Source organism: Oryctolagus cuniculus, chromosome 21 (genome assembly GCF_051225735.1).
Source record: "Oryctolagus cuniculus isolate XC-2025 breed Fujian yellow rabbit chromosome 21, ASM5122573v1, whole genome shotgun sequence".
NCBI classification, from domain to species: domain Eukaryota; kingdom Metazoa; phylum Chordata; class Mammalia; order Lagomorpha; family Leporidae; genus Oryctolagus; species Oryctolagus cuniculus.
The window spans coordinates 8,888,010-8,908,000 of record NC_142887.1 but is presented as its reverse complement, the minus strand read 5'-3'; the positions used below and the strand labels follow the sequence as shown (position 1 = coordinate 8,908,000).

General features: G+C 57.9%; 1 protein-coding gene across 2 annotated transcripts in view; it reads left to right on the top strand.

Annotated features, from left to right (window-relative positions):
* Positions 1 to 19,991, top strand: part of LOC103345010 (transmembrane protein 132B) — a 364,359-nt gene that overhangs the window by 133,918 nt on the left and 210,450 nt on the right. For both annotated transcript variants that reach the window (XM_070066052.2, XM_070066053.2), the window contains exon 2: positions 985 to 1,876. In XM_070066052.2, coding sequence (XP_069922153.2) covers positions 985 to 1,876 — 892 coding nt within the window. The remainder of the gene's footprint in view (positions 1 to 984; positions 1,877 to 19,991) is intronic.

Genomic DNA, 19,991 nt, shown 5'->3' with positions numbered 1-19,991 from the left:
GGAGCTCCTTCCAGGTCTCCCATGTGGTTGCAGGGGCCCAAGGACTTGGACCATCTTCTGCTTTCCCAGGCCACAGCAGAGAGCTGGATTGGAAGTGGAGCAGCTGAGTCTCAAACCGGCATCCATATGGGATGCCGGCACTTCAGGCCAGGGCTTTAACCTACTGTGCCACAGTGCCGGCCCATAGTTTTTTATTCTTAATGACATATTGTTGGCATCTCTCAAGTTCGTAGGCTGCCTATTCCAGTGAAGAATGAATGAATGGTTTAGTGTCTGGTCGACTTCTAGTATGGGTTACCATCATATAACGGCACTAGCAGGTAAATGTTGGGGGAGCAGGTGCCTGTAGCATTGTTCTCAGTGCATCCGCCCGTGAGGTAGAATTCACACTGCTGCTCTGCCGTATGTGAGCACAGCTTGCGAGGAAGTGGCTGAGCCAGGACTCAGGGCTGGTGTCTGCCTCTGGCACGTGCACCCTTCTGTGTGCTCGCAGTCCTGAGTGACGTGCTGGGAAGGACCCAGTGGTGCAGACGCTGCTTTCTCACTGGTGATGTGGAAGGATTGGGAATGCGGGCCTGAGGCTTCACGCTCGTTTCCCTGGGGATTGGGACTGTCTCAGTGTCCGAGTAGGTGTTGCTCAGCGGAGGGGGAGAGAAACACACACAGCAGCGCAGCGAGGTGGGACCCTGCCACATGTGGGGGTGCGGGCCCTGGGTTGTGCACCCTGCCCCCTGTGGGGTGTGCAGTGGCAGGGAGGACTGTGGCAAGAACGGGAGGTGACAGGACTACAGGGTCTGTGGTTACGGGGGCTCCTTCCCAACCTTCCCCAGGCTGTGTCGACGACCTGGGGACAGCTCTGGGTCTGTCCTCACAAGGCTCTCCCTGCCGTGAGACCTGGGAGGTTCACCGGGGAGGGGTGTGGCATTTGTGGTGCTGAGCTCGGGACCGAGTGGAACCTGGTCCCATCCTTGCTTTGCTTTGCAGGGACTCAGAGCCGCGGGGCCGTGGACAGCCTGCAGAGGTTCTCCTCACTGCCCGCCTACCTGCCCACAAGCCTGCGCATCTCCCACGCAGACGAGGCCTTCTTCCTCAAGGAAGCCAACCAGGACATCACGAGGAATGCCAGCCTGCAGGCTCGGGCGGAGCCACTGTTCATCTACCGCGCCAGGAGCCCGCCTCTGCTCAACGCCAGCTACGGCCCGTTTTGGGCTGCCAGGCTGATCCCGCAGGAGCTCCTGGTGCCCCCCACACCCTTCGGGAGTGCAGAGAACTTCCCCTTCAACTGGAGGCTGCGATCCCACATCCTCGAGAGCTCCATCTACTCCAACAGGCCCAAGGTGCAGACGCTGTTCTACGTGGCGGGCATGGGCTGGGGCGAGGACGACCCTGATGACCACTTGCCCTGCGTCAAGATGTTTGCCTTCCCCGAGACCAGGGAGGTGGCGGCCAGCTGCCGGCTGCAGGGGGCCCCGGGGCTTTGCGTGGCTGAGCTGGAGCTGCTGCCCGAGTGGTTCAGCTCGGGCCTGGACCTGGAGCCCGAGGAGGAGATCCCGGCCCTGCTGGGTGGCACGGCCATGGAGCTCTTCTTCACGCTGTACGCGGCTGACGGGGCTGGCCGGTGCCCGCTGGAGGAAGAGGGCCAGTGGGAGAACAGGATCCACGCGGGCCCTGAGGGCGCCCCGCAGGCGCAGCCCGCCCGCGAGAGGGTCGGGAGCGTGGTGGTCTACCCCACCCAGGACGACCTCAAGTGGTCCCTGCTGAGCCTCGATGACAACCTGGCGCTCTCGGTCCCGCTGAACCTGGTGCACGAAGGGGACACGGCCACCTTCTCAGTCTCCCTGACCAGTGGCTCTGCGGCAGACCAGTTCACCCTGAGGTAAGAGGACTTGTCTTGGTTGCTGACGGGCTGCCAGGAATGCAGCGGGCGAGGGGCCCCTGCCGAGCACTGCCGCTGCTGCCTGCCGCTGCCTGCCGGGAAGGAGTGGTGACGCGGACTTTGTCTGGCGGCCGTGGGCGGGGGGACCCTGCAGGGTGGACTTGGGCATCTTGGAGGGACAAGGAGGGAGGAGGTGCAGGGGCACAGTGTCACGGAGGGTGGGCTATATGGCTGTGACGAGGACAGCGGCCTCTGAGTCTGCAAGTGACCTCAGCGAGGATTCTGTGCCCTCACGGAGAGTGGGGATGGCTGCTGTCTATACCAACGATTGCATCTCACAGGGATGGCTCTCGGGTCCTTGAGACAGGCACTTCCGAGTGGCACAGACAGCCGGCCTGTGCCCACGGTCATGAGATAGTAAATGCCTCATAGTAATTGCCTTGGGAGAGGGACAGCAAGGGCCTGTGGTCAGGTGTGTGCTGGCCTGGGCAAATGGTCAATTCTCCTGGCCACACCGAGCTTTCTCAGGCAGGTACTTGAAGGGGCTGGCGGTGGCCCCAGGACACAGCCTTCCATGCCAGAGTTTGGTGGGGTCTGTCCATTCTGGGGCTCACGTGGAGTGGCCACGTGCTGGCAGTTCTGCGGTCTCGGGGTTCAAGGCACTGAACAGTCCATGAACTTGACACAGAGCTCCACGTGACAGCAGGGCGGGGGTCGGGATGCTTTTTCTAGAAAGACTGAGACGGTAAACAGGCCTTGAGGGCTGGACAGTCCCGGTGACAATGCCGCTGGTACAGCAAGAAAGCAGCTGCAAATGTGGGTGTGGCCGTGGTCCCAGCAGAGGGCTGAACCTGGCCCTTGCTCACAGAGCCCTGTGGTAGAGAGGCAAGTTCAAGTTGAGTGGTAGAGACCACGACACCTGCAGGAACCCAGGGGTGCGTCGTGTGGCCTGCGGCAGCCAGACCTGAAGGACAGGGGAATCTGGGGGCAGAGAAAGGCGGGGCCCAGCATCGGGGGAACAGGTGCAGTCAGGAGACGGAGACCACACACGGCTGTTGAGGGGGAGTTTAACGTAAGGACAATTAATGTAGGTACAAAGCAAGGTTAAGCAGGTGAGAAGACGGAGGTACTGGGGGTTAGGGAAGCCACTGCCACGTAGACTGGGAAGCAAGAAAGACGTGAAAACCACAGAGGTGAAGTTGGAGTGGGGTCCCCCTCTAACGAGACTGTCTGACCGCCCTGCTGCCCTGAGGTGGCGGCCAGGCAGAAGCGTGGCAGGGACCCTGACCTCCAGTCACGCGCAGGGGTGAACGTGGCAGGGACCCTGACCTCCAGTCACGCGCAGGGGTGAACGTGGCAGGGGCCCCGACCTCCAGTCACGCGCAGGGGTGAACGTGGCAGGGGCCCCGACCTCCAGTCACGCGCAGGGGTGAACGTGGCAGGGACCCCGACCTCCAGTCGCGCAGGGGTGAACGTGGCAGGGGCCCCGACCTCCAGTCACGTGCAGGGGTGAACGTGGCAGGGGCCCCGACCTCCAGTCACGCGTAGGGCTGAACGTGGCAGGGGCCCCGACCTCCAGTCACGCGCAGGGGTGAACGTGGCAGGGGCCCCGACCTCCAGTCACGCGCAGGGGTGAACGTGGCAGGGACCCCGACCTCCAGTCACGCGCAGGGGTGAATGTGGCAGGGGCCCCGACCTCCAGTCACATGCAGGGGTGAAGGTGGAAGGGACCCCGACCTCTGGTCACGCGCAGGGGTAAACGTGGCAGGGACCTCTGGTCCAACCTCTGGTCACGGGCCAGAGCTTCCTGAGAGCCTGCCTGGGCCTGAGTAAGAAGCCCTGTGCAGGGTCAGCAGCCTCTGCAGGGTGAAGCTTTGGAGTTGACACAGCTGGGGGCCTCGGAGCGGGGACAGGCCTCTCACCGTGCTCTACTCTCAGGGGTGCCTGGGGAGCAGTAGGCCGTGACGCTGCCACACGCCAGTGTGCCCTGGGGGAAGCTCCGAGTGCCTCTGGGCCTCGGTTTCCTGGTCAGGGAGATGAATAGTGATGGATGGGAGCTGTCTCCTGGGAGTTTTTTTTTTTTTTTTTTAAAAGATTTATTTATTTGAAAGAGTTACAGAGAGAGAGGGAAAGACAGAGAGGTCTTCCATCTGCTGGTTCACTCCCCAAATGGCCACCACAGTTGGGACTGGGCCAGGCTGAAGCCAGGAGCCAGGAGCTTCTTCTGGGTCTCCCATGTGGGTGCAGGGGCCCACCTTTTACTGCTTTCCCAGGCCATTAGCAGGGAGCTGGATCGGAAGTGGAGCAGCTGGAACTTGAACCAGTGCCTAAATGGGTGCTGGCACTGCAGGCGGCGGCTTTACCTGCTGTGCCATGGTGCCGACCCCCCTCCTGGGGTTTTGTGAGGATTCAGTCAGTTGCCAATGTTCTTCCCAGTGCACGGCGTGTCGGGTGTTAGCCTGTAGTGTCTCCCTGCTGTTCAGGCAGCCAGCAGACACAGAACTCCCAACACAAGTGCACCTGGGTTATGGGTGCAGTGACAAACGGAGGCCTCGCAGTGAGTCCGACGTGAACCTTCTGCTTCACATGCTCTGGGACACACAGGTTTGCGGTCTGGTTGCTCAGGCGCCTGCCGACAGGGCTCCAAGGCATTGGCAGGCCCAAGGTGGGTGGAGCAGCCTGGGAGAGCCTCTGAGTCGGTGTTTGATGAGGATTCGGGACTTGATGCTACGCTCTGATGGAGGGGGAGGGTTCAGCTCTTGCTCTCCTAGTGAAGGGGAGACCCGGGGCTTCACTCAGTGTCGGTCAGTGGGAGGAGGGGCCAGGGGTCAGGGGCCAAGGGCCGACTTCCTGCTCTTGCCACTCAGCGCTCTCTCCCTCTGCCAGGGCAGGCATTAGTAATTGAACACAGCACTCAGCACTCCCTCTGCCAGGGCAGGCATTAGTAATTGAACACAGCACTCAGCACTCCCCCTGCTAGGGCAGGCATTGAGGACAGCATTGAGGCAGTTCTTAGTGATCCATGAGGGAAGGGGATACACCAGACTAAACTTGCCTGCTGTTCCCAGTCACCAGGGGAAGGGAGAGCAGCTGGTCTGGTGAGCAGGGGTGGCACACAGACCTCGCTGACATCCATGGAGGACTTAGGCCCAGCCCCGGCTGTAAGCTCTCTCCAGGGTTCACTCATGATGTGCTGTCATCAGACAACCCAAGGAGGCAGGTTTTCTGATTACTCCCACTTTTCCGAGCCGAAGGGAGGTTCTACAGTTTGCCTATTTCCAGTGGGGAGCGGTTGGTCTGAGCCCCAGAGGGCCAGGCCCAGAGCTCGCACCCTTCTCCCCTGCAGACAGAGGGGCACCATGCACCGTCCTGTGTGTGGCTGGCCAGCCCAGAGCCGAGTGCTGACTAAGGGGTGAGACTCAAGGGGACCCAGCCTGCGGACCACAGAGGGCCTTGGAGAGTTATCTTGTTGTTGAAAAGCAATCCTTCACTTTCCTCTTTTCCCTGCACAGAAGTTAATTTAGAGCTGAAATGGACTCAGCATCGTCTTTGCCCGAGAATCGGCGTGAGCAGCCGGCCTCCCGGGAGTAGCGCTGGGGACCCCTGGTTCTGGGCTGCCAGCCTGCTGGGTCCTGCTCGGGTTGTGGAGCCACAGAAGCGGGAGAGGGAGAGGGGGCAGAGGAGGCAGTGAAGCCAGGAATCTCCCACACCTCGTATGTTTTTATTTATTTTTTAAAGATGTGGTTTTATTTATTTGAAAGAATTACAAAGAGAGAGGATGAGATAGAGACAGGCAGAGAAATCTTCCATCTGCTGGCTCACTCCCGAGTTGGCCACAGTAGCCAGGAGCGTGGAACTCCATCCAGGTCTCCTGTGTGGGTGGCAGAGGCCCAAGCATGTGGGCCATGTTCCACTGCTTTCCTGGGTGCTGTTCTGTCAGTAGGGGCTAGAGTGGCCAGGACCGGAACTTGCACCCACGTGAGATGCCAGCATTGCAGGCGGTGGCATGACCTGTGCACCAGAGCCCCGGCCCGGAACCCTGTACTGGAGTTGGGGGCCTTGGCGTCCTCCCAGCCTGCAGTTTGCAAACAGGTGCCATGGCCACGTGCAGCCTACAGATGTGTGCTCTGTTCTTTAAAACACTGAGGAGAGCGGCCAGGCTCCGCCAGTGGGGAGATTTCACAGACCATCTCTTCCAGAGTCTGGGAGGTCTGGAAGCTTGGCAACAGTTGGCTGGAGCTAAGGAGCAGCTTCCCTGTACGTGTCGCTCTCTGTCTACTCCACCCCAGTCCCCACCACTCACTTTTGTCTCACACCTGGCCCACTTCACTCACCTGTGTCACCCTTAGGACTTCTGGGAATATGTGAATTGTGATCCAGTATTAGAAACAAGGGGATGCAGAGTGCAAAAGAGTAGGGAGATTCTGAGCCCTGCAGGCGGCATCACCAGCTGGGTCACTGTGTGTGTGTGTGTGTGTGTAGGGGGAGTCACAGCGAGCAGAGGTGCAACACAGGGAGTGAAGCCACCCCTCCTCGTCGGCAGGATTGGGGTCAGGTGCTTTGCCTGCAGGGCTCCAAAGGGTGCCAGGTGCACCCCAGGTGTCCAGTAGTGGTCATCGCTGTGTACTCAGGTGTCCAGTAGTGGTCATCGCTGTGTACCCCAGGTGTCCAGTAGTGGTCATCGCTGTGTACCCCAGGTGTCCAGTAGTGGTCATCACTGTGTAACCCAGATGTCCAGTAGTGGTCATCGCTGTGTACCGCAGGTGTTCAGTAGTGGTCATCGCTGTGTACCCCAGGTGTCCAGCAGTGGTCATCACTGTGTAACCCAGGTGTCCAGTAGTGGTCATCGCTGTGTACTGTAGGTGTTCAGTAGTGGTCATCACTGTACTCCGAGGTGTTCGGTATTGGTCATCGCTGTGTACCCCAGGTGTTCAGTAGTGGTCATCGCTGTAACCCCAGGTGTCCAGTAGTTGTCATCGCTGTGCATCCCAGGTGTCCAGTAGTGGTCATCGCTGTGTACCCCAGGTGTTCAGAGTGGTCATTGCTGTATGCCCCAGGTGTCCAGTAGTGGTCAACGCTGTGTACCCCAGGTGTTCAGTAGTGGTCATCGCTGTAACCCCAGGTGTCCAGTAGTGGTCATCACGTATACCCCAGGTGTTCAGTAGTGGTCATCGCTGTAACCCCAGGTGTCAGTAGTTGTCATCGCTGTGCATCCCAGGTGTTCAGTAGTGGTCATCGCTGTGTACCCCAGGTGTCCAGTAGTGGTCATCACTGTGTACCCCAGGTGTTCAGAGTGGTCATTGCTGTATGCCCCAGGTGTCCAGTAGTGGTCAACGCTGTGTACCCCAGGTGTTCAGTAGTGGTCATCGCTGTAACCCCAGGTGTCCAGTAGTGGTCATCACGTATACCCCAGGTGTTCAGTAGTGGTCATCGCTGTAACCCCAGGTGTTCAGTAGTGGTCATCGCTGTAACCCCAGGTGTTCAGTAGCGGTCATCGCTGTGTACCGCAGGTGTCCAGTAGTGGTCATCGCTGTAACCCCAGGTGTCCAGTAGTGGTCATCACTGTGCATCCCAGGTGTTCAGTAGTGGTCATCGCTGTAACCCCAGGTGTTCAGTAGTGGTCATCGCTGTAACCCCAGGTGTTCAGTAGTGGTCATCACTGTGTACCCCAGGTGTTCAGAGTGGTCATTGCTGTATGCCCCAGGTGTTCAGTAGTGGTCATTGCTGTAACCCCTGGTGTTCAGTAGTGGTCATCGCTGTGTACCGCAGGTGTCCAGTAGTGGTCATCATGTACACCCCAGGTGTTCAGTAGTGGTCATCACTGTACTCTGAGGTGTTCAGTAGTGGTCATCGCTGTGTACCGCAGGTGTCCAGTAGTGGTCATTGCTGTGTACCCAGGTGTCCAGTAGTGGTCAACGCTGTGTACCCAGGTGTTCAGTAGTGGTCATCGCTGTAACCCCAGGTGTTCAGTAGCGGTCATCGCTGTGTACCGCAGGTGTCCAGTAGTGGTCATCGCTGTAACCCCAGGTGTCCAGTAGTGGTCATCGCTGTGCATCCCAGGTGTTCAGTAGTGGTCATCACTGTACTCCGAGGTGTTCAGTAGTGGTCAACGCTGTGTACCGCAGGTGTCCAGTAGTGGTCATCGCTGTAACCCCAGGTGTCCAGTAGTGGTCATCACGTATACCCCAGGTGTTCAGTAGTGGTCATCGCTGTAACCCCAGGTGTTCAGTAGTGGTCATCGCTGTGTACCGCAGGTGTCCAGTAGTGGTCATCGCTGTAACCCCAGGTGTCCAGTAGTGGTCATCACTGTAACCCCAGGTGTTCAGTAGTGGTCATCACTGTAACCCCAGGTGTTTAGTAGTGGTCATCGCTGTGTGCCCCAGGTGTCCAGTAGTGGTCATCACTGTGTACCCCAGGTGTTCAGTAGTGGTCATCGCTGTAACCCCAGGTGTTCAGTAGTGGTCATCACTGTGTACCCAGGTGTTCAGTAGTTGTCATCGCTGTGTACCCAGGTGTCCAGTAGTGGTCAACGCTGTGTACCCAGGTGTTCAGTAGTGGTCATCGCTGTAACCCCAGGTGTTCAGTAGTGGTCATCACTGTGTACCCCAGGTGTTCAGTAGTGGTCATCGCTGTAACCCCAGGTGTCCAGTAGTGGTCATCACTGTAACCCCAGGTGTTCAGTAGTGGTCATCGCTGTAACCCCAGGTGTTTAGTAGTGGTCATCGCTGTGTACCCTAGGTGTCCAGTAGTGGTCATCACTGTGTACCCCAGGTGTTCAGTAGTAGTCATCGCTGTCACCCCAGGTGTTCAGTAGTGGTCATCGCTGTGTACCCAGGTGTTCAGTAGTGGTCATCGCTGTGTACTCCAGCTGTCCAGTAGCAGTCATCACGTACTGCTTCTTTCTAGTAAGACTGTAGTGGGCTAATCGATATTGTTAATTCACGCTTTAGATTAATGTGTGTACTTGTGCCAGGTCTGTGTTAACCCCTTAGAGGTACTGTCACAGCCAGTGTGCAAGGTAAGTGTCACTCATGTCCACTTCCTGGAGGTGGAAACGAAGACTCAGAGGGTGGGAGGACTCCTGTCTGAGGTCGTTCACTGGGGAGGTCGTGGAATTGGGGTGTGGGCCTGCACTGTGAGCGCCCACCTGAAGCCGTTCTTCTGGGCTTGTCTGGATGGGGACAGATCTTCAGTTCACGGCCCTCCGGGCGAGCACCAGCATCACTGGCTGTGCTCTGTTTTACAGCCAGAGAACAAGGCATAGCCGCTGTGGAAAGAAGCGAGAACACACAGAGGCTGTTCAGGCAAAGCTTGCTGTGGCCAGGGCGCCAGCCACCGCCCTTGCACTTGGCAGGCAGAGAAGTGGGGAGGCTGTCAGTGCAGAAAGGGGACGATGACCTTGGGTGTTCTGGGTTGGAGGTCACAGGCAAGCTGGAGGCAGACACCTTGTGTGCCAGGCTTGGGGAGCGCGTTTGGAAGCCGATTGCAGAGACGTGGCTGGAGCTTCCTCTCTGCTTGTTGTCATGGAGATGGGTCTGGGCTTTGCTGTCCTATGTGGCATGACTGTTGTCCAGTTGTCTATTCAGTCTCTCAAAACACTTATTTTAGGCCTAGGGAAATTTATTTCCCAACACAGGGGTTGTCTATTTTAGTCATGTCTTATGAATGCAACGTGACACCTTGCATTCTGGCACTGCCGGGCCCGAGATCAAAGTGCTTGTGTGCAGGGGACTTGCTGTGTTCAATCCCAGAGCTGGAGGTGCACAGAGAAGGGAGAGGTGGGGGCTGTCTGCGTGCAGCACGTGCCCTTTCCAACGGCACATAGCAGAGGGGTGCGTCCTTCACACCGACATAGACCCCGCAGATGGTGCCGTCCAAACCTCACCATGCCCTCAGAAGCCTTTGGGCAGAGGGCCACGAGGGTCGTCTGTGGGCGCCCAGGGCCTGGTGGCTCGGGTCTGGGCGGGTCTTCATCACACTTCCTGCAATTCTCCTCCCTCCAAACAAAATACTTCGGACATAGGGAGAGACCCCAGCTAGCATGTACTGTCATGAAAAGTGAAGGAAATGCAAACTCGTTTGGTGAGTGTCCCTCAAGTGAGCAGGAAGCGTGGGGGCCTCCGTGATCTTCCCTCAGACACAGCGTGCGTTTTTCTTGAGAAGACCCTGCAGGGTGCTCCGGAGTCTGCAGCAGGAGCCCAGGGAGTCTGGAGCTCAGGGCTTGGGTTTCGGTAGCGCTCAGCAGTGGAAGCAGGTGATTATTTCCTGAAGCAGTGGTCACCTGTGCAAGGCGCGGAGGCAGCAGTGACTCTGTGTCCTGCTGGCGCGTGAGTGAGTGTGCTTCTGCCAATGAGAGCGTGGTGCTGGCCCCCCGTCTGCCTTGCTTTTCCCTTCCACCGCACTGGAGTCCCTGAACCTGGTGGAGACCGGCAGGGATCCAGTGACGGTTTCAGACGCACAGCAGGGGCGTGGATCTGTGCCATTAGCGCTGTCCCAGGCCACAGCTTTGGGAGACTGGAATGTGCCTGGGTTATGGAGGTGGACGATAGTTAATCTAGGGAACGCTTAGTTTGTGCCAGGCCACACAGAGGCAACTGCAGCTGTCTCCGTGGCCTGCCTGCGAGGAAGTTCACTGTGACGTCTTCTAGTCTGTCTCTCGGATGAAGCAGTGAGCCTGTGCGCTGCTCCTCTGGCTGTCCTCCGCCGTGAGGGCACAGGGGAAGATGTGGGGACTGGATACCAGGTGAGTAGTTCCAGAGTCTGCCACGTGTGATTGCACGGACACGGGAGCCAGTGGCTTCAGTTTGTTCCAGGTTTGGCTGGGAGAGGGAGACCACACTGGAGACCTGGCTTGCTGGGCTGGGGTTCTTTCCCTAAAGCTGGGAGCCCCTGGGAGCCCGTGCGAGCTCTGGGTCTTGGCGGTGAGGCGGGGCTGTTTTCGGGACCCCGGAACCTTCCTCTGGGTGCTGCCTGGACTCCCTGTAGTTGGCAGTCCTCTATCCTTTTCTGCTCACTTAAGAGTCCCCAAGAATTTGACTTAGGAGAAAGGTGATTGCGTGACATTGGTGTCTGGAGCTGAGTCTGCGTTTGCAGGGCTTGCCCTTGCCCATGATGACGGTGACCTGTGCGGTCGGTAACCTTGGGGCCCGGCGGACGTGCACTCTCTGCCTTGCCATCGCCTCGTCCTTGTCTGGTGATCCGATCTTACCGCAGTAAAGCTGGAACTTCCTGTGTGGGTAGAGCCTCAGGCTGCCTTCCACAAAGAGGTTTGTCTTGCTCAGCTTCGGAGGTGGCCTGGCTGGTGACGACTTCTTGCTGGGGACTTCGAAGGTCACGGGGGCGTCACAGGGCAGGAGTCAGGAGGTGCCCGTGTCTGTGTCTGTGTCTGTAACAGAGCTGCCAGGGTGCAGTCACACGGCTGCCACCCTCAATACCTGGTCCAGGCTGAACAGTTCCCGGAGGCCCACTTTGAAACTGGATTAAGCACCTCCGTCTTGGTGCCACTAGCAGAAAGCTCCTGCGTGAGCCTGGGCAGGGGCATGCATTGCTCGTCCTTCTGTTGGTTCCATGGAAAATCAAAGCGTGAAGGGGGGTGTTTGGCCTAGCAGTTAAGGGCCCACATCCCATATTGCAGTAGGCGGGTTGGAGTTCCAGCCCTGGCTTCCGGTTCCAAATTTCTGCCCACGCAGACTGTGGGAGGCAACAGGTGATGGCTCAACTAGTTGGGTCTCTTCCACCACGTGGACTGTGTTCCTGGATCCTAGCTTTTGCCCTGGCCCAGCCTTGGCTGTTTTAGGCATTTGACACGTGAACCATCAGATAGGCGCTCTGTCTCTGCCTCTCAAATAAAAAAAATAAGAGTATGCTGTCCCCTCCGTGATGTTTATACTGGCTCCCGCACACTGTTATTTAGACAGGATGTTTCAGAAGAAAGTCACATGAGACGAGAGACGAAGGTAATGACTTGTGTAATCATGTCAAAGTTTGATTCTACTTTCTATAGCAGGTCTTCCCATCCAGGTGGTCTGAATCCCCAAAACTGTTTCTGAGAGAAATTGAGCACTGACTTCCTGTTGCTCCTGAGGAGTGGTGTTGGGACCCCTGGCCTGGCGGCCTGCTGCGCTTCCCTGAGTCTGTGTCCGTCTCTGTGGCTGTGAGCTCCTTGCAGACGGACAGCCTGTGCAGCCGTCTCTGCTCCCGGTGTGGACTGGCAGCCTGCAGGGGCTCGCGAAGTCTCCCTGGAGTTGAATTCAATTTGAAATCCAGATGAAGAAAAGTTGCCACTCACCTCCAGGGTCCCAGGCATGATTTCTCTCCACTTAGGCAATGCAGCTGCACCTGCTGATTACCTAGTAAGTAGACTGGGATTTCTCTCTCTAAATGGGGAATCAAAAGTTTTCTGCTACTTGTGCCCTATTGAGTTGAGCCAGAGGAGCGCTCTGCCTGCCCTTGGGGCTAGGATGTTAGGATCAGTGTCAGAGGTGTTTTTCTTTCAGAGCAAAGAAGTAGAAACGAAGATGCTCATTTTGCAGTGGAAAGATTGCAGTTGGTCCCACTTGCAGTTCTGGTTGGTTCCAAAGTAGAAAGGCAAGTGCAAAGTGAGAAGACGCCTCCCTGCTGCAGTGTGCAGGGTCCTGACCTCGGGGCGCAGGGCGCAGCAGGGGCAGAATGCCAGGCAGAGTGTTGGTGCTGCCCTGCCTGCCTCGCCGCTCTACTCCCACCGCGTGAGCCACACCTGCCTCCTCCCCTAGCTGCCCGGAACCCCGCAGCCCCACCCCAGAACAGGGCACTTGCTCTGCTCTCTGCCTGTAGTGCTGCTCCCCATGTCCTGCAGGGCTGGCCCCTCCTTGCCACTTACGTCTCGCCTCAAATGCCCCTTTCTAGAGAGGCCTCCCCGACTACCCCTGAGTGGTCTGTCCTCTAATCCCGGCCCCATTATCCAACCGATTTTCTCCACAGCACTTGTCACCCAGAGAAATAAGCTAGCCAGAGTCTTCACTCGTTAGCCGTCTGTCTCCTGCACTAGGACATCAGCTTTGTGTGGGGGGGACCTGGGTCCCCTGTGCCGAGAACCGAGCCTGACTTGCAGGTGGGACTCAGTGAACGAGGAGCACACACACCTGGACCCGGCTGTGGGCCTGGCACTGGCTCCGTCGCCCTCGTGCACAGCAGCTCTGCATGCGAGTGTGTTTGGAGATGGGGCTGCAGAGGCCAGGGAGGGACCGGGGCGGGGCCTGGGGAGGGCGGGATTAGGACACAGATACCAGGTGGCGACTAGGAGCCCAGGAGAGGCCTCAGAAGAAACCGGTCAGTCCCGTGACGTCTGGGAGCCCCAAGACCTGTGAGACTGCAGATTGCTGTCCAGCGGCCCGGTCGGCGTCCTTGGTGATGGCAGCCCGATTGTTGAGTCAGTCATTTTTGTGGCCTTCGGATGATGTCATAATCTCCACATGGCACTGGCAGAAGGAGAGTTCCCCACCCCTGCCTCAGGGCCTCTCCGAGGTTCAGTCTTTCAGTGCAGGGCCCAGCCCCTCCCTCACGGTGGTGGTCAGCTTCCGATTACTGTAACGGAATTCCCGAGGCAGGCTAACCTTTCAAAGGGAAGAGGTTTATTTAGCTCACCGTTTTGAAAGCTGCGAGTCCCAAAGCACAGCTCGGGCTGCGGCCGCGGCTGCCCTGACAGCATCACATCGCAGCGGGAGCAGGTGTGTGCATCCGTATCCACGTGGACTCTGTCCCCCTCCTTGTGGGGCCCCCCCGTGCCCACCCACCCTGGTCCATGCCCACCTCCAGGGACCACACTCGGTCTAGGTCCCACGCTCTTGGTGCTCTTAACATGGGACCCTGGGGACTCAGCTGCTGCGTGAGTTCAGGAGACAAGGTGCATTCCAGCCACGGGACTTGCCTAGACCTGCTTGTGCTCGGCAGTCTTGGATGTCAGTCAGCTTAGACTCCTTGAGGCTCACTGTCTAATCGTAATCATGTGCTGGTAAGGAGAATGAATAGAGAAAAAAGAGCTCGTTGTGGTTTGAATGAGAGACGAGAAGGAGCGGCCATTTCCAGCCCTGCACACAGGAGCAAGTTGATTTAGGCAGCTCCGTGTCACAGATGAATGCCGCGGGGCTAGGTTGTGCCGCCGAAATCCAAGAGATGGGCTGTACCGTCTCCATTGCCGGGCAGGATCATAAAGCCCCTAATAGGATCTGCTGACCGCGGGAACCACAGACCAGGCCATGGGGGGTTTATTTATTTGCCATCTGTATGTAAACTTTGCTGTTATGGAAATTGTCAGAAATTGTACTGCGACTAGATGGCACACAGTGTGCTGTAATACTTGAGCTAACTCACAAAAGAGCTGCCTCGCTGTCCGTGCTTAGGAGGAGCCCAGCTCACTGCTGCTTCCTGTGGGAAAGTCAGTCCCAGACTAGGAGTCTAACCTGCGGTCAAGGGGAACAACGCACATGGAAGTGCAGCAGCCACTCGAAGATGGGGCTGGGGCGCACCTTGCCTCACTGTTCACTTTAGAGTCCACTGCTGCTTTGCCTTTCCTTTTATTTATTTAAAAATTTATCTTTATTTGAAAGGCAGAGAGAGAGAGAGAGATCTTCTGTCCACTGCTTCACTCCCCTAATGAGCACAGCAGCTAGGGCTGGCCCAGGCAGAAGCAAGGAGCCGGGAACTCCTCTGGGTCTCCCAGGTGGGTGGCAGGGACCCAAGCATCATCAGAATGATCAGGTGGGTGGCACGGACCCAAGGGCCATCTTCCACTGCTTTCCCAGGTGCATCAGCAGGGAGCTGGATAGGAAGTAGGGCAGCTGGGACTCGAACCAGCTCCTCTCTGGGGAGCTGGCACTGCAGGGGCAGCTTCACCTGCTGCGCCACAGCCCTGGCCCCTACTCTGCCTCTTTAGTGACTCCCCAGGTGACTATAGAAGGCACACTCCATTGCTTAAGGACAGAAGTTTCTAGAATCAGTGAAAGGTAGTCACGGAGCAGAGAAAATCCTTTGCTCTCCTGTGGAGGGAAGCTGCACAGACCTGAATAAATGAATCTGGACTTGCACATGGTACCAGCTGCGGTACACGCGGTGCCCCGGCAGGTGAGCGAGCGGCTGGTGACGGGGCTGTCCCTAAGGAGTGCACAGCCCACGCCGACACCAGGCGTCAAGTTTGACTCGGCAGGGCTATGGGTTTCCATAGCAACATGACTGTTGTCCTCTGTGTGCCTTGAGTTCTTCGTTCCCTTCTCAGCCATGCCCCTCCCACCACCCCCCTAAGTTGCCAGGTTCTGGAACGATTTTTGCATTAAAATTGTCTCCGAGACCCCCACTGTCAGTCTGCTGTCACACCGTGGGACCACCAGTGAGGGGGGAGGCTCAGGGGACACCAGTGGGAGCGGTGGCATCGAGTTCCAGGGTGTGTTGGAACACGGGTGACTGTCGACTTCCGCAGTGTCTCTGGGGTACCCAGTCTCTGGCGTCCCCTAGCCTCTTCCTGATCGTCCTGTGGCTGCTTGGCTTCTGTTTTAAACAGGGAGAGGCCATACCCTAGGCTGGGTGCCCTTGGCAGACGGCAGTGTCTGCCTGGAATTCAGTGCCATTTTTCGTTGTTGTTCTTATTGTACTTACCGCAGGGTTTGCTTCTCTTCATGGAGAACGATCTTTTCTCACCCCCACCTTTCATTTCAAGTATTGATATCTTGCTTCCTCCCAGAAAAATGTGTGCAAACTCAGTGAGCAGATTTAAAAGGAAATACTAAATAAGCAATAATCCAGGTGGCACCAGGAAAAGCAAGAGGGTGGCACGGTGTGAGGACGCTGAAGGCCATGGGTGCTGGGAGACAGCAGTCGCGGGTCAGCTGGCTCTGAGGGGCCACTTGTGTCCCCTCTCTTGGTGGCCCGGCGCCAGTGGCAGTGGCCAGGGTTAGGGGCTGTGTAACAGCTTCCTGTCCTAGTTAGCTCACCTCCCAGCTGAAGGGATACAGTGAGGCCAGGGAGTTCGTTCCCTGTCGGGGTGAAGCTCCCAAGGAAAGCAGATTTGCCTCCTTCTCCTCTTCCGCTTCGCTGGCTGAGTCCACTCCAGGAAGTCCACTGCTCCTGGGGTGGCTGAGTGTCCTTGCAGGGATCTCGGGGTTTCGTGGGCCAGGCACACACACAGGCACACCTGTGCACAAACTGCAGCCATCAGAATGATCAGGAAGCACACTCCACGTCACGCAAACACCTGCTTTAATGTGGAGAGGGGAGGATGAACCGAGTGACTGCTGCCCAAGTCCCCCAGAACCCGGTTGCAGGTCGCTCCATGCTCTGGGGTCTGCAATCAGCAGAATCCTTGGGGGCTGAGGGGTTGGGTTAAATGCAGTCACCCCAGCCACACCCACAGATGAGAACACTTGACGGGGCTGCCCCGGGGCACACATGAAGAGAGGACCCAGAGTGGGGCTGGAACGGGAGGGCATTCATCCTGAAGGAGGAGGAGCGGCGGCACCAAGGGAGATGCAGGGGGGCCAAAGGCAGCCGCTGGAGCGTCTGGATCCTGGGTGCAAGAGGGGAAGGCAGGTGCACGTGGGAGGGGTTGTGTGGGACAGCCTTGGGAAGAACGATCACGGCCTGAGAATGCGGAACCCAGACACTTCTCATCTGAGCTCTGTGCCTCGGCTCCCCCTTCTATAAACTGGGGTGCTGAGTGCCTACCGAGAGGGCTGTTGTGGGGAGTAGAGCGAGCCTGGCACAGGCTCTAAGTACTGTCACCCTGTTCCTTGTTGTTATTTCTGTTCTGAGACATCTAAACACTTGTAAGTCGTCCCCTGGGGTAGGAGAGCCCCAGAGAGGGCAGGGTGAATCACAGTCTTCAAAGAACACCTCCTCAGGGCACGCCCACAACCCTGGCTCCACGCTGGGCTCCTCTCACCCAGTGCTCACTGACTCCTCCCACAACTCTGGCCCCACGCTGGGCTCCTCTCACCCAGTGCTCATGACTCCTCCCACAACTCTGGGGGCTCCTCTCACCCAGTGCTCACTGACTCCTCCCACAACTCTGGCCCCACGCTGGGCTCCTCTCACCCAGTGCTCATGACTCCTCCCACAACTCTGGCTCCACGCTGGGCTCCTCTCACCCAGTGCTCACTGACTCCTCCTACAACCCTGGCTCCACGCTGGGCTCCTCTCACCCAGTGCTCACTGACTCCTCCCACAACTCTGGCCCCACGCTGGGCTCCTCTCACCCAGTGCTCACTGACTCCTCCCACAACTCTGGCTCCACGCTGGGCTCCACTCACCCAGTGCTCACTGACTCCTCCCACAACTCTGGCTCCACGCTGGGCTCCTCTCACCCAGTGCTCACTGACTCCTCCTACAACCCTGGCTCCACCTGGGGGCTCCTCTGACCCAGTGCTCACTGACTCCTCCCACAACTCTGGCCCCACGCTGGGCTCCTCTCACCCAGTGCTCACTGACTCCTCCCACAACTCTGGCTCCACGCTGGGCTCCACTCACCCAGTGCTCACTGACTCCTCCCACAACTCTGGCTCCACGCTGGGCTCCACTCACCCAGTGCTCACTGACTCCTCCCACAACTCTGGCCCCACGCTGGGGGCTCCTCTCACCCAGTGCTCACTGACTCCTCCCACAACTCTGGCCCCACCTGGGGGCTCCTCTGACCCAGTGCTCACTGACTCCTCCCACAACTCTGGCCCCACGCTGGGCTCCTCTCACCCAGTGCTCACTGACTCCTCCCACAACTCTGGCCCCACGCTGGGGGCTCCTCTCACCCAGTGCTCACTGACTCCTCCCACAACTCTGGCCCCACGCTGGGCTCCTCTCACCCAGTGCTCATGACTCCTCCCACAACTCTGGCCCCACGCTGGGCTCCTCTCACCCAGTGCTCATGACTCCTCCCACAACTCTGGCCCCACGCTGGGCTCCTCTCACCCAGTGCTCACTGACTCCTCCCACAACTCTGGCTCCACCTGGGGGCTCCACTCACCCAGTGCTCATTACTCCTCCCACAACTCTGACTCCACCTGGGGGCTCCTCTCACCCAGTGCTCATGACTCCTCCCACAGCTCTGGTTCCACGCTGGGCTCCTCTCACCCAGTGCTCATGACTCCTCCCACAACTCTGACTCCACCTGGGGGCTCCTCTCACCCAGTGCTCACTGACTCCTCCCACAACCCTGGTTCCACCTGGGGGCTCCACTCACCCAGTGCTCATGACTCCTCCCACAACTCTGGGTCCACACTGGGCTCCTCTCACCCAGTGCTCACTGACTCCTCCCACAACTCTGACTCCACCTGGGGGCTCCTCTCACCCAGTGCTCACTGACTGTCCTCCGGGCTGGAGTCTTAGAAGACAGCCAGTTCAGGATCCTCACCCACAAAGATCGTTCGCGAGTTTTCCTGAGGTTGCGCACACTTACAAGCAGATGAACAACAAAGCCAGGCCCGACGCTATGGCTGTGGGTGCTTTGGGAATGGTTTGAAGGGCAGGTGCTCAAGGAGACGTGACGATAGGAGGTGGCACCCGATCCTGACTGTAGAAGGTGAAGGGAGGGGAGAAGGCAGTGTTCACCCAGGAGACATGGCGGTGCTGAGAATGTGGTGGGAGCCCAGCTGGCAGGGGTGTGGTGCTGGGGTCAGGTGGCCATCGGGTGGGTCACTTCCCTCAGGTTGTGGCTGAATCATGAATGGAGCAAGGCCATTTCCAGGTGCTGCCAGTACGGAGAGAGGGGTGTGGAACTGGGAATTTTGAGATGCGGGCGTTTTCAGATCATGTCACATGAAAGGCAGAGCGTTTGAACCCCGTTTTAGCTTCTGTCTTCTCAACTGGGATTTGTCTCCGACTTGGAAAGGAAAGAATGCCGCAGTAGATAAACAGAGGGGTCGAGGACAGGCGTGCCCACTCCTTGGGGCTGCCAGCTTCCAGCAGCAGGCCAGCTTTCCTGGTTTGGAGCCCGGGGTCTGGAATCGAGGTGTGGGCAGCATGGTCTCCTCGAGGACTCCAAGGGGGTTTGCTTAGTCCTCTCCCAGATGCTGGACTGCAGGGCTCGGCTTCCACGGCTCTACACAAGCCCAACTCTGTCTTCATCTTCATCTTCATCTTCATCTTCATCTTCATCTTCATCTTGTCTCGATTCTGTGTCTTCCTATCCTTTTCTGTCTCTAAGTACACTGGTCGTTAGATTTAGAGTCACCCTAACCCAGGAAGGATCTTGAGACCGTTGTCCAAATAGGGCCATACTCACCTTCACCATTGGAGGTGGATCTGTCTTCTGGGGGCCAACATTCAACCCACTGCAATGGGAGGTGAGCTCATCCCATACAGTGCAATGATGAGGAGGTGAGTCCATGCCACAGAGCAGTGGGTGAGGAGGTGAGTCCATGACCCACAGAGCAGTGGGTCAGGAGATGAGTCCATGTCCCACAAAGCAGTGGGTGAGGAGGTGAGTCTAAGTCCATAGTGCAGTGGGTGAGGAGGTGAGTCCATGTCCCATAATGCAATGGGTGAGGAGTTGAGTCCATGTCCATAGAGTAGTGGGTGAGGAGGTGAGTCCATGTCCATAGAGCAGTGGGTGAGGAGGTGAGTCCATGCCTAACAGAGCAGTGGGGGAGGAGGTGAGTCCATGTCCCATAGTGCATTGGGTGAGGAGGTGAGTCCATGTCCCATAGTGCATTGGGTGAGGAGGTGAGCCCATGTCTCACAGAGCAGTGGGTGAGGAGGTGAGTCCATGTCTCATAATGCAGTCGGTGAGGAGGTGAGTCCTCCCCACGGTGCAGTGGGTGAGGAGGTAAGTCTGTGTCCCATAGTGCAATGGGTGGGGAGGTGAGTCCCTGCCCCATAGTGCACTGGGCATGTAGGTGAGTCTTCTGCACAGAGCTGTGTGCGTGGAGATGCAGTGGGAGAGGAATGACTGTGTCCCCCATGCTCCGGTGAGCATCTCCTGGCACTGATGGTTTCTGTGGGTGGACCCAAGCCTCTGGCTGCAGTGGGGCATGTGCGTGGTTCTCACCCCCAGATCCATTCATGGCCCTTCCTGTCTGTATGAGAAGAGGGTTATTTGCTGCCTGTGGCTCCCAGGTTCCTGTCAGCTGGCTTCAGCCAATGGGAGCCCTGGAGGATA